This window comes from Malania oleifera, chromosome 1 (genome assembly GCF_029873635.1).
Source record: "Malania oleifera isolate guangnan ecotype guangnan chromosome 1, ASM2987363v1, whole genome shotgun sequence".
NCBI lineage: Eukaryota > Viridiplantae > Streptophyta > Magnoliopsida > Santalales > Ximeniaceae > Malania > Malania oleifera.
The window spans coordinates 97,467,448-97,481,017 of record NC_080417.1 but is presented as its reverse complement, the minus strand read 5'-3'; the positions used below and the strand labels follow the sequence as shown (position 1 = coordinate 97,481,017).

The window sequence follows — 13,570 nt, the reverse complement described above, 5'->3', positions numbered from 1 at the left end:
TCCTCTAACAACTTCATTGACCTCCACCAACATTTAGCCTCCCATGTCAACTTAAAAGTAGTGAATAAAACTTTCTGCTCCTTAGTGCAAGGGAGAACTGCCAACGTCTTCTCAATCTCCTGGACCCAATTCTTTGCCACGAATGGATCGGCTCCTCCAGAGAATGATGGGGGATTCATTCGAGTGAGGGAGTATACTATATGGGTGAACCTAGTGTACAAACTAGTGATGGTTTCATCCGGGTTCCTCCTAAAGGCTTCATACTCACTAGTGAGCATATCAATTATATTATCTCTTACATCAATAGTACCTTCATAGGTTACTTCAAGTGTTTCCCAAATTTATTTAGTTGATTTACATGCCATAATCCTAATGAATTCATTTACGTCAAAAGCACAACATAAAGCATTCATAGCACTTGAATTTACTTGCAACATCTTATGGTTATTGTCAGTCATCTCTTTTTCTTCTTTAGGTATTTCTTTACCATCCACAATTTTAGGGGGATAAGGTCACCATGTGGGACAACTTTTCATGCTTTCCAATTCATAGTTTGTAAGTATATCCTCATTCGTTGTTTCCAAAAGGTGTAGTTTATACCACAAAAGATAGGAGGTCATAGGGAGATACTCCTAGGTGTGCCATAGGGATCTTCATATAGCTTCTAAGTTAAGATTTGCTATAACCTTGCTCTAATACCAATTGAAAAGTAAGGTATATTCCCAAGAGGGGGGGTGAATTGGATTTTTAAATTTTCTTTGCAAACTCTTTGTTTTACAAGTTCCTTTAGTTAAGTATTAACCCCTTTTTAAGATTGAGTTGATTAAAATCCCACCAACAATCAAACTCTTATTAACCACCTTAATTATTGTAATGTAAGGATGATGTTACCAGTTTAATTTTCAATACTTCAATGAATAACAATTTCAAATTGTATTTTCTTTTCAACAATGAGTAGTGATATCTTCAATGGATAATTCCAATAAACCAATTCTTGCAATATAGATGAGATGATCATACAAGATTTAAATCAGCTTTAAATCCAATCAAATTCCTTGATTTAAACCAATATTCAATATTCAATCTCAAGTTCAAATCTTTGATGCAAAGACACAGCTAATTGAATTTGAGAATCAATTTAAGATGGTTTAGAAACCAATATCAGATTTTGGTTTTACTTTTGAATATGTCAATCCAACAAACAATATAATTTGGTAATTTAAATAAGAATCAAACAAAGAAATTCAGCAGGCTTCCAAATTCAGCTTTTTGATATCAAATATGTTGCTTGAATTTAAATATGTTAATGGGCCTTGTTATTTGTCAATCAACGTAATCCTTTAAGGTTTTCGCAAACTTTGATATTTATCAATCAACGTACTCCCTTTAAAGTCTTCGCAATTCCCAATAACAAATTAATTTCCAGCAATTAAGTAAGCATCCACGCAATTTATATAAGCATAAAAATTAAAAGATTTAGGGAAGAGAAAGACACCAAGATTTTATGAGGTTCAGTTATACCCGCCTTTGTCCTTGCATTAAATAAACCACCTAAGGATTTCACTATACCGCTTCCTTAATCAAGGAGAGCAAACCTTTTACACACTTCTTCAAGTAGGATGGAGCCCTCCTCTCCAAGCAATACCTCACCATCGGTAATCCAACGATTCAACAAACCTAAACCATCAAAACGACAAGAAAAACAAGAACAATTCTTGTGTATAAAGACACTCTCAAAAGAGCGGATTCGTATAATTTGAATATCACAATATACTTCAATCAAATATCAATATAGAAATATGAAGCTCAAGTGTATATCACTAGGTTCTTTCTTAGATTGAAAAATTCAAGTAGAGGACAAGAACCTTGAGCTTTAAGATCAGCAAGTACTCAGCTTTAGCTTTCAAAAAATATTCAACAAGAATGCTTTGATTGAGAAAGAATTTGATCAATAGCTTATTTTGATCTTTGTTGTTGTGTTTGATTCTTGGGTTTAACAAGTATTTATAGATAGAAAAAGTAGTTTTTTGTATTCCCCAAGTTTTTACAAAGTTTGGGGGCCTTGCAAATACTTTTGGAAACCTTCCCACATTGTTTTAAATTTAAATTTATGAAGGTTAGTCGCCTGGGCCTTTTAAATCAACGTAATTTTTAAAACAGTATAGGGTCAGTCGCCTGGACTCTCAGGGTCAGTCGACTGGGCTTGTTCTGTCTACTCATCAATCAACTGTACAGTCGCCTGAAGTGCTATTAGTTTCAACCACCCTTCAGTATTTTGATCATGAATTTTTCTATGCAACTCCAAATTAGTATCAATAGAAAGCTAAAAGAAAATTCCCCAACTTTCATGTTGAACACTTTTTAAGATAAGAAACAATTGATAGAGAAAATTGCACATCAATGCAGATATAGAAAAAAGAAGGGAATTTGGAGAATTATATTTTGGTGCTTTTCATTCAAAAAATAATTTTAACCTTTTTGAAATAACTTTTGACCTTATAAAAATATTTTTCAAGTATTTTAAAAGGTATCTAGGTCCAAGTAATTAACCTAAGAGTTTCATTCATCCATATTGAAATTGTTTGAAGTACTTACATGGGACTTCATAAAACTAAGATGATCTAATCACTAAATCTTCATGCATTGCTTCCTTTCTTTATGTTTATCTTGGCTTTATGCTTCAATAGTCTTTTAGCTTCATAGGATCTTCCATCTTTGGGTTCGAGCTTTCAAAAGACATTGTCAAGCACTTGTTCTTGAACACTTGAGTCCTGAATCATTGCTTAACCAAATATGTTAGGCTCCTTTGCTTTTTTATCATCAAAACAAGATTCTAAGCCTTGTGAGGCCAACATCTTGCTTCTTTGTATTGTTTCTTTTTGACGATTCAAGGTTTTTGGATTGTTGCCTAGCAAGAAAGGGTATTTTTTTTAAAGAGGGATCTCCACCTAAGAAGAAGAGAGGTTGTAACTTTTCCTAAGTAAGAAAGTTGGAATCCTCACAACAGTTGCTTGGGGCAAGTATGTCGGCTGCAAACCGAACCTTGTAAAAATCTAGTTCTTAGCTCTTCTCCTTACTGTCTTTAATTTTCTGCAAGAATATTATATGCGTGTATGATTTTTATATACTGTTGAACTTTGAAAATTGCTAGAATCTTGGTTTTGATCATTATTTGAAATCAGCATACTATAAATTGTTGTTTAGTTTGATATATTCAATAAAAGTCTGATTTTTTAAAATAAACAACTAAAAGGTAATTTGAACTAAAAATTTTACAAAATCAAATCTCTAAAAATTGCATTTCATTAATTGAAGTAAAAGAATAAATTCTGAGTTTGAGTTTAAAAGCTGAAGTTTGTTTCTAAACTATCTTAATTTGATTCTTGAAATTTATCAGATGGATTTCAATATTAAAAATTGAATTTGAGTTGAATTTAAATTGATATCAATAGAATAGTAATTGTAAAGGTTGATTAATTACTAAACGTAAATATTACTGAAATTAAATTTTAACTAAGGAATTTGCAATACAAAGCAAGCAAAAAAAAATTTTCAATCCCAATTCATCCCCCTCCCTCTTGGGAGTATACCTAGATTCTCACATAGCAAATTCAAAATACTTCATAGTTAGAAATTTATCCGCACCTTGCTTATTTGTGTTGTGCTTGAATTCTACTGAATTCTAGATTTCTCTTGCTGACTTGACAGAAGTAAACATATCATACAGGCTATCAGACAAAGTAATGAGAATATGACCTTTGCATAGTCGTTTGTCTTCTTCATGCTTTTCCATTATGCTTTCAATTGATCTAAATCATCTGACTTTGGCTTTGGAATTTCTGGTAAATTTGAATCAAGAATGTAGGAAATCTTCAAAGTTGTTAGTAGAAACATCATCATATCTTTCCAAAGGGTGAAGTTTGTTCCCTTGAACCTATCCAATTGGAGAAAATCCTAATCCAGAACTCTGACTACGAATTTTGAATTTCTTGATTCTATCAATTATCACCTTAAAGTTACTATGGCAGTAGAATATTAAAAGAACAAGTTCAGAAATGACTATTGTGGTTTTAAGGCATGAATATCACTATCTTTGAGGAGATATTTGTCCCCACCCAAAGGAGTTCTGTGGAAGAAGAGTTGTGCAATTCTCATCATGGACATAACAAAAAAAACTAAAAATTTGCAATAACAATCCTAAATATTTCTTTGCAAAATTTCTCTTGGAATTACAAAATTTGGAAAAAAAAAAATAATTTTGAATTTTAGGTATTAATTAATCACAGACGTGTATGTATCTTACAAGTGCCAAATAAATAAATATATGTGGATCCCTCCAAATTTGATTTTAAACTAATGAAATGGGAAATGCTTTATAAGCTTATTTCCACTACTTTTAGACTTTTGATAAGAGAACCTTATGTTACAATTGTCAGGGATTTATACTAAAAAACATGCTACATGCTTTATGTAATCAGTTTTATTATTTATTAATAACTTCAATTATTTCATTTTAATGAAAATCTTTGTGAGCAATGTTTGCTTGACACTATTTATTTAATGATTATGCATGTGTGTCTTTTATTCTATATAGTAGGTGATCTAGTGTGTAGAGTACAACTTATACACAAAAGATTAGATCATCAGTTCTTATGGAATATAATTTTATTGTTCACTGTCTTAAATGAAATTAGACACACCATTGCTAGGACTGTAGCACAAGGTTTTAATAGGTCTGTCTTGACTATTAGGAATGGTATAGTTCCAACTCCTTGTGCTAGTACACTTTGTGAGTATTGAATAAAACCATCTTGGGGGAATTGTTTTTATACTAACTATATAAAACAATTAATATCTCATGGTTATTATGTAACGACCCGAATAATAATGGGATGTAAATAATAAAGAGGAGGGGAAATGGAGACAGTAATAGAAGGAGGAAATTGACTTCGTCAACGAAACAGGGGATTCATCGATGAAGGTTTAAGAGAATTCGTCGACGAATACAAGGGATTCATCGACGAGGGTTTAAGAGAATTTATCAATGAATACAGGGGATTCATTGACAAAAAAATACCGAGAGAGGTTTTGAGTTGACTGAATTTCGTCGACAAAATTATAAAGGATTCATCGATGAATGACGTGGCTCATCAACGAATCTAGTTCTATAAATATAGAAAAATCCATATTTTAGCTTCCAAATGAAGCCAACTTTCTCCTCTCTCTCTCTCTCGCCTTCGGTTTTCTCTCTCTCTTTCGTTGATTTCGAGCTAAATTTACGCCAGATAGACAATCCGAAGCCACCACGATGCTTCTAGGGAAGTTCTCTCCAAATCTGTTAGAGCGGATCGTTGGTGAAAGCAAGTTGGAAATCATCCCAAATCCAGGGTAAGGATTTCTACTCAATATTTGGAGTTTTGACAGTTGTAGAAAGTGTTATACGCATAGAAATACTGAACTTTAATTTTGGAAAAATGTTGTTTCTAGGGTGTTGAGTTGAGAACCCTATAGGAGCAGGGCAGATTTTCTTAGGGGTTTTTCAGGAATCAGGTAAAGGGATAAACTAAGCTAGATATTTTTGGAGAAATTGTATGTATATATATAGCATTTGATTTCTGAAAAATAAATATATTTATATATGATTTATATTTGGGAAAATACTGTTAAAATGATGGTATGTTGAATATGTGAAAAGTCTGTTAGTGTGGCATGAGTATAAAATGTTATGAAATACTATTTTCTGGAAATGAGATTATGATACTGATTTTTATAATGGAAAATCGGCGCACGGGATGAGATTTTTATATATATTTTTCGGCGTATGGGCCGAGCTATGTGTATGATTTGCCAGCATACAGGCTGAGCTATGGATATATTTTGCCAGCGTACGGGCCGCGCTATGGATGTGATTTTCCAGCGTACGGGCCGTGCTATGGATGTGATTTGCCGGCGTATGGTCCGAGCTATAGATATGATTTGCCGGCGTACTGTCCGAGCTATAGATGTGATTTGCCAGCGTATGGGTTGTGCTATGATTTGCCGGCGTATGGGCCGAGCTATGATAAAATGTGTAATACTGGCATACAGGCCGATGATTTTCATGATATACGTATATATGCAAAATGACATGATTGATATGATAATTAATGATATGCGATATCCATGTATCACAGTTTTAGTATATGTATATGATATCAAAACCTGGTTGGCTTGGTCTAGGCTAGCACTTGCATAGTACCGTTGCTATGTGTCCATGGTCTTCGTGATCATGATATTTGTGTTAACGTCGCTGTACGGAGTGGTGTGAGATTGGATGGTCGATGTGATTTTTAAGAAGAGTGTGATCGCCCCTGGTGTATGCACTAGGTCAGGCTAACCCATCAGACTTATAGACTGTACTTTTCACTTGGCAATGGTCGGCCAACCATTGACTGGTCCCGCATTTGGGCCACACAATCTAGTCATGTGAGGGTAATACATGACAACAGCCAGCTAACCTATCAGGGATGTTTTTTTATTATCATTATATAAGATGAAATATGTTTATTAAAATGAACTATGTTATACCATGATTTGATGATATATATGTTTTCCCAGATACATAACAGTTACTGAATATGTTCTATATAATTTATGTATGACACAAAATACTTATGTTGCCACACATTGGTATTGGTTTATTTCCCTTACTGAGAGGTGTCTCACCCCTAAATTTCATAAACTTTTCAGGGGTCCCTGATAGGAGAGCGGGAAAAGCCCCGCTGATCTAGAGCTGTTGCCCTTTTTGAAGCGTAAGTTTTAGTAGGGACAGTTGGATTTTTGTGGGAGATGTCCCTAGGTTTTTTTTTTTTGGGATGTATATACTAGAATACAGTGGATATAGGGACTTTGGTATTTGTGGTAATGAGATGGATGTTTTGTGTTTATAATACTGTGATTATATATTTCCTGCTGCTTAGGCTTCCGTTTTGTGGTCTGATTTATCCCTAGTACCCACGGGTTCAGGTGGATTATGATCTGCTGAGCTGGAATATGAGATATTGATTTTATTATTATATTTTGTAAAAAAAAAAAGTGAAAATTAAGTAGGTCGTCACATATTATGAGTGCTTATGCTCTTAACCCTAATAGGATTATTGGACACGTGCATGTAGTGTTTATTACATTGATTCGTAGAAGAGTGAGATTCTTTATGGGTCAATAAACTCAGTGAGTTGGGTGACGACATTATGTGTATGGTGAACATTAATTATTGATGGAATCCACACCCCGGCATCAGGATTGATGATACCCCATTAAGGAAGCTTATAAGTTTTGATTGTGTCAAACCCTATAGGTGAATTATGAATCCAATACATCAAATAAGTTAACTGGAAAGTCTTAAGAAATCAATATGTCAATTAATTAAATTATTAGTAATTTAATTTAATAAAAGGGTATCTGTAATCTTTATGTGGGGAGATAAATAAGCATTTAGTAATAGGAGCTCAAAATTTAATTTTGAATATGACAGAAAGTACAATTATAATTCTTTAGTGGTATGAATTATAATTAGCATAATTAAGGATGAATCCAGGTCGAATTAGGAATTCTTAATTACGTGGGAAGCCCTAGTCATATTTACCCAGAGGTCCCTGTTGTAGCCTATATCTACGCGCTCCATTCAACAGCTAGGGAATTACGAACGAACTCTCACAGAGGCAGACGGTTTCGTGAGAGAAGACTACCTTTGCAGCCGCTTAGGAGCCCACTCTCTTAGAAGTAAGGCGTGTTCAAGGAATATAGTAGAAGATTTCTGGTTGTCTTCAAGAGCTTGTTTTAGTACTTGCAGATTCGGGATCAAACCAGATAGATTTCTCAAGTATAATCCTAATCACATAATTAGGGATTGGATGATTAGTTTTTTTTGTTTTCCATATGCACTACAGCTGGATCTTAGGGCTATTCCATAAGTCCCTTCAATTGGTATCAGAGCCTCGATTGATACTATATACGGATAATAATACCATGTTCTTCAAAAATCAATTAATGCATGCTTAGGGTAGAAGGTGTGTATGCACCAACCTCTGTTTTGCAACGTTCTGTTCGACAATTATGGTCACACGAATGTATGTTTTGTGATTGTGATTGTTTATTACAAGATTCGCAGCATGTGAACTCCGGTTATAGAAGCATAGGATTTTGTAATCTGATGCAGCTTCATCCGAGAAAGAGGCACAGTTGCGGTGTGTGCATAGCAACAGTGAAAATAGGAAAAACCCTAAAACAATGATGCGGTTTTTGGTTCCCTTTTTAATTTGAATTTAAATTTACTTGGAACCCTGTGACCTAACTGGGCAAGTTGAACCCCATAGAGGGCGCTACCCCCGGGGCCCTGCCGAACCTTGGCACGGCGTAATGGATAACAAGGATTCACAGTGTTACGATGCAAACTGCTTGACCATAATAACCGGATATTTATTATATCATATTTCTTGTTTATATATGCTTGCTTGGCGTGTTTGTTGTTCTTGCATTATGTCATTAGCATGTAAAATTTAGAATTTCAATGTTGGTTTATGCATGCGCAACTAGAGAATAAAATTAATTCCCAAGTTATAATACAATTTTTTAAAAAAAAAATATTAAGGGAATTTGGAATTTTATTTGTTGCATGTAATTTAGTAACCAATATTGGAATATTAAATATATTTGAATATTTAACACGTGTTTGTATCCCCTATGAATTAAATAACTAAGTGGGTGAGGGAATTTATTACATATAAACCTCATGGTCTCCATCACTAGTTTATAGGTGAATTAATTAATTTTATGTGATGATATTAGTATATTCCTCCCCATCAGATAGAATTAATTACAGACTCACCAAGTATAAATTCTAGTAATTGTTAGTATTGGGTCACCTCTCCATCTGGGATTCCCTTCGGAACAATAGGTCTAATATTATGTGATGGTATACACTTAGTTATGAATGATAGTATCCTCACCATCTGAGTCACTGCAATTGTGTATAGGACCAAAGCTAAGTCAACAGTTTAATTTTGCTTGGCATAGTTACTTGCCTAGATAGTAAAATTAATAGTCACCTGTCTACACAAATGTTGAATAGTAGACGACCTCCCATCGAGGTATACTACTCACGGTGTGCTAGGCTACTAATAGACTCTTTAAAAGAAAATATTGGTAGAGGGAACCATATTCTTTTAATTGAATTTAAAGTTCATTATTGCTTATCATATTTTGTTATAATATGTGATTCTCAAGATTGAAATGACTTTCAATCCCTTGGCTGTTATTCTCAAAGAAAACAAACTGGTTGGACCTAATTATATTGACTAGAAAAGGAGCTTGGATATTGTACTGACCGCAGAGGAGTACAAGTATGCGCTCGTAGAGGCATGTCCACAGACACCCGGTGAAGGGGCAACCGATGAGGAAACCCAAGCTTACTAGAAGTGGATTAAGGCCTATGAGATAGTGCGGTGTTACATTTTGGCATCTATGTTGAATGTTCTGCAACATCAGCATCAGTTTATGCCTTCTGCCTATGATATAATGCAGAACCTCAAAGAAAAGTTTAGGGATCAAAATTGTGCTGCTAGGCAAACTGCTATGAAGGAACTTATGAATACTACTATAGCACAAGGGACCCCAATAAGGCATCATGTTCTGAAGATGATTAGTCTTCTCAATGAACCAGAGATTCTTAGAGCTGAAATCGATGGGTAAACCCAGGTTGATATTGTTCTCCAGTCGTTTCCTGACTCTTTCAAGCAGTTTTACTTGAACTACAACATGAATAAGCTCTCTTACTCATTGGTAGAACCACTTAAAGAGCTTCAAGTAGCTTAAAGCCTCATCAGGAAACCAACTATTGCTCTTGTGATTGAGAAAGGTTCTTCTTACAGGCCGAAAGGTTGAAAGAAGTAGAAAAAGATTCTGAAACCTTGGAAGCTGCTCCAGTAGTACATGGGCCGCAAGATGGAGTGAAAAAGCCTAAAGGCAAGTTTTTTCACTGCAAGTAGTCATGACACTGGAAATCACAATGTCCAGTTTATCTCTCCAAACAGAACAACAAAGGTATATCTCATTCACTAGTAGTTGAAACGTGTTCAGCGGTGATATCTACCAGCACCTGGTGTGTGGATACGGGAGCCACTAATCATATCTGCAATTCTTTGCACGGGTCCAACAAACCCGCCAACTAAGTGATGGGGGGATTTACGTATTTCTGGGAGATGGAACGAGATTCTGAAACCTTGGAAGCTGCTCCAGTAGTACATGGGCCGCAAAATGGAGTGAAAAAGCCTAAAGGCAACTTTTTTCACTGCAAGTAGTCATGACACTGGAAATCACAATGTCCAGTTTATCTCGCCAAACAGAACAACAAAGGTATATCTCATTCACTAGTAGTTGAAACGTGTTCAGCGGTGATATCTACCAGCACCTGGTGTGTGGATACGGGAGCCACTAATCATGTCTGCAATTTTTTGCACGGGTCCAACAAACCCGCCTACTAAGTGATGGGGAGATTTACGTATTTCTGGGAGATGGAACGAGAGTGTCAGTAGTTGCAGTAGGAGATATTCACATTTCTTTTGGTAGAGATAAGATTTTAATATTGAAAGACTCTTTTTATCTACCTTCCATTAGAAGGATTTTGATCTCAGTTTCCCAGTTAGTTTATCACGAATATTCTGTTTATTTTAATAACTCAGTTGTTATTAAGTTAAACAAATGTTTTATGTGTTTTGGTGCATTGGTGGATGGTCTTTATTTTATTAATCATGTTTCTCCTACAGTGCAACTAAATGAATTGAATAACACTAATAAACTACCATGTAAGAGAAAGAAACCTTCTAAATTGAACTAAACTTATCTTTGGCACTTACGCCAAGGTCATATTAATCTGAGACAGATTTCAAGGATGGTTCAAAATGGACCATTAGGTTCATTAGAAGTGGAGGCACTACCAGTCCGTGAATCCTGCTTAGAAGGTAAGATGACAAGCAGCCCTTTTCAGCCAAGGGCTATAGAGCAAAAGAGGCACTAGAACTAGTTCACTTTGATTTGTGTGGCCCCATGAATATCTAGGCTAAAGGTGGCTTTAAGTATTTCGTTACTTTCAAGGATGATTACTCAAGGTATGGGTATATTTATTTGATGCGCTATAAGTCTGAATGCTTAGAAAAATTCAAGGTATTTAAGGTAGAAATGGAGAAACGTCAGGATAAATGTATCAAGACACTATGATCTTATCGTGTTGACGAATACCTCTTAGGAGATTTTGTGGATTACTTATTAGAGGAGAGAATTGATTCCCAGGTGTTTGGATCTGGTATGCCACAATAGAATAGTGTAACCAAAAGAAGGAATAGGACTCTTATGGACATGATCAGATCTATGATGAGTTATTCAGTTTTTCCTATTTCATTTTGGTAGCACGCACTAGAAACAGTAGCCTATATTCTAAACTTGGTCTTATCTAAGTCAATACTTGCTACACCCACGGAATTGTGGACTAGACAAACATAGTCCGCGGCATGTTCGGATATGGCGTAGTCCAGTACATGTGCTAAAAAGGAAAAAAGATAAGTTGGAATCAAGGACAAATTTCTGTTTATTTGTTGGCAACCCTAGAGGAATGAAAGTGGTTTATTTTATTGTCCTAAGGATCAGAAGGTCATTGTTAGCACCAATGCTTGATTCTTAGAAGAAGACTATGTAATAAACCACAAACCCAAAAGTAGGATTGTTCTAAAAGAGTTTAGAGGAGATATACCAGCTATACCCGTAGTGCAAGAAGAATTACTAGAAAACAGAGTTACTAACATCCCATTGCCTCGTCATAGAGGGAGGAATGTTGTAACTCGAGTTGAGTCTGACCCATCATGTGTAGCTACCATCAACACACCGGTTGTATAACCAGGGTCATATGATGGTGCACAATGATCAAGATCAACATAGCAAAACATGTCTCATCGTAGTGGGAGGTTTGTACACTAGCCTGATCAATATATGTTCTTGGGAGAGTCTTATGATAGGATCCCTGATGAACTGGATACTGAACTCGGCAACTACTGTGAAGCACTTCAAGATAAAGAAGTAGAATTCTGGCAGAAGGCTATGAAATCAGAGATGGAGTCCATATACACTAATCAAGTCTGGGATCTTGTAGAGCCACCCAAAGGGATAAAACCCATTGGATGCAAGTGGATCTCTAAGAAGAAGAGAGGAGCAAACAAGAGGATGGAAAACTTCAAGGCTAGGCTTTTTACGAAAAGGTTTACTTAGAAAGAAGGAATCGACTAAGAGGAAACTTTCTTACTGGTAGCCATGCTAAAGTCTATCTAGATTCTCTTATCCATTACAACTCATTTCGATTATGAAATTTGGAAAATAGATGTCAAGACATCTTTCCTTAATGGAAGTCTTGACGAGTGCATCTATATGGTGCAACCAGATGGTTTTGCAGCAGTAGGCCAACAACACATGTTGTGCAAGCTTAAGCAGTTCATTTATGGACTTAAGCAGGCATCTAGGTCTTGGAACATCCGTTTTGATCAAGCCATTAAATCTTATGGTTTTAATCAATGTCCTGATGAGTTATGTGTATACAAAAACCATGATGGAAACGTGGTGGTATTCTTGGCGCTATATATGGATGATATCTAACTCATCGGAAATGATGTGGGGGTATTATCTTCGACTAAGGTATGGTTATCCAAATAGTTTGACATGAAGGACTTTGAAGAAGTCAGTCATATCCTTGGGATCAAGCTTTTTCGAGATCGCAAGTAAAAGATGTTGGGCTTATCACAAGCTACTTATGTCAATATGATTCTTACCCGTTTTAGCATGCAAGATTCCAAGAAAGGGTTACTCCTTTAAGACATGGAATCTCTCTATCTAAGGATCAGTGTCCTAAAGCACTGATTGAGGTAGAGAACATAAAGGCAGTTCCTTATGTATCAGCAATAGCAAGCCTCACGTATGCTATGCTTTGCACTAGACCTGACATATGTTTTGCCGTAGGCATAGTCAACAGATATCAGTCTAACTTAGGGCGGGAAAACTAGGCCGCAGTAAAACATATAATCAAGTACCTAAAAAAAACTAGGTATTATATATTGGTTTATCAGGAAGATAGTCTAGTACCCATTAGGTACATAGAGTCAGATTTTCAATCAGATAAGGATTCTAGATAATGAACGTCAGGAAATATGTTTACCCTAGGAGGTGGAGCCATTAGTTAGAGGAGTATCAAGTAATCATGTGTTGCTGATTCCACTATGGAGGCTAAATATGTGGCAGCCTCTGAGGCAGCCAAGGAGGCCGTTTGGCTCAGAAACTTTCTATTGAATCTTAGAGTGGTCCCTTCGGTACAATGGTCTGTTACACTTTACTGTGATAATAGCAAGGTAGTTGCTAAGTCAAAGGAACATAAGACCCACAAGAGGGCAAAACACATCGAGCGCAAGTATCACCTGATACGAGATATCATGCAGAGAGGTGATGTAATGGTGATCAAGATTGCATTGGCAAGCAACCTCGTAGACCCATTTACAAA

At 35.7% G+C, this 13,570-nt stretch overlaps 1 protein-coding gene across 1 annotated transcript in view; it reads left to right on the top strand.

The window, feature by feature from the left end:
• LOC131147733 (uncharacterized) overlaps nt 1-12,294 on the top strand; it is a 30,855-nt gene extending 18,561 nt beyond the window's left edge. Inside the window, exons 2-3 of the mRNA XM_058097277.1 lie at nt 9,526-9,725; nt 12,045-12,294. Coding sequence (XP_057953260.1) covers nt 9,526-9,725; nt 12,045-12,294 — 450 coding nt within the window. The remainder of the gene's footprint in view (nt 1-9,525; nt 9,726-12,044) is intronic.
• Nucleotides 12,295-13,570: the final 1,276 nt, after the last annotated feature.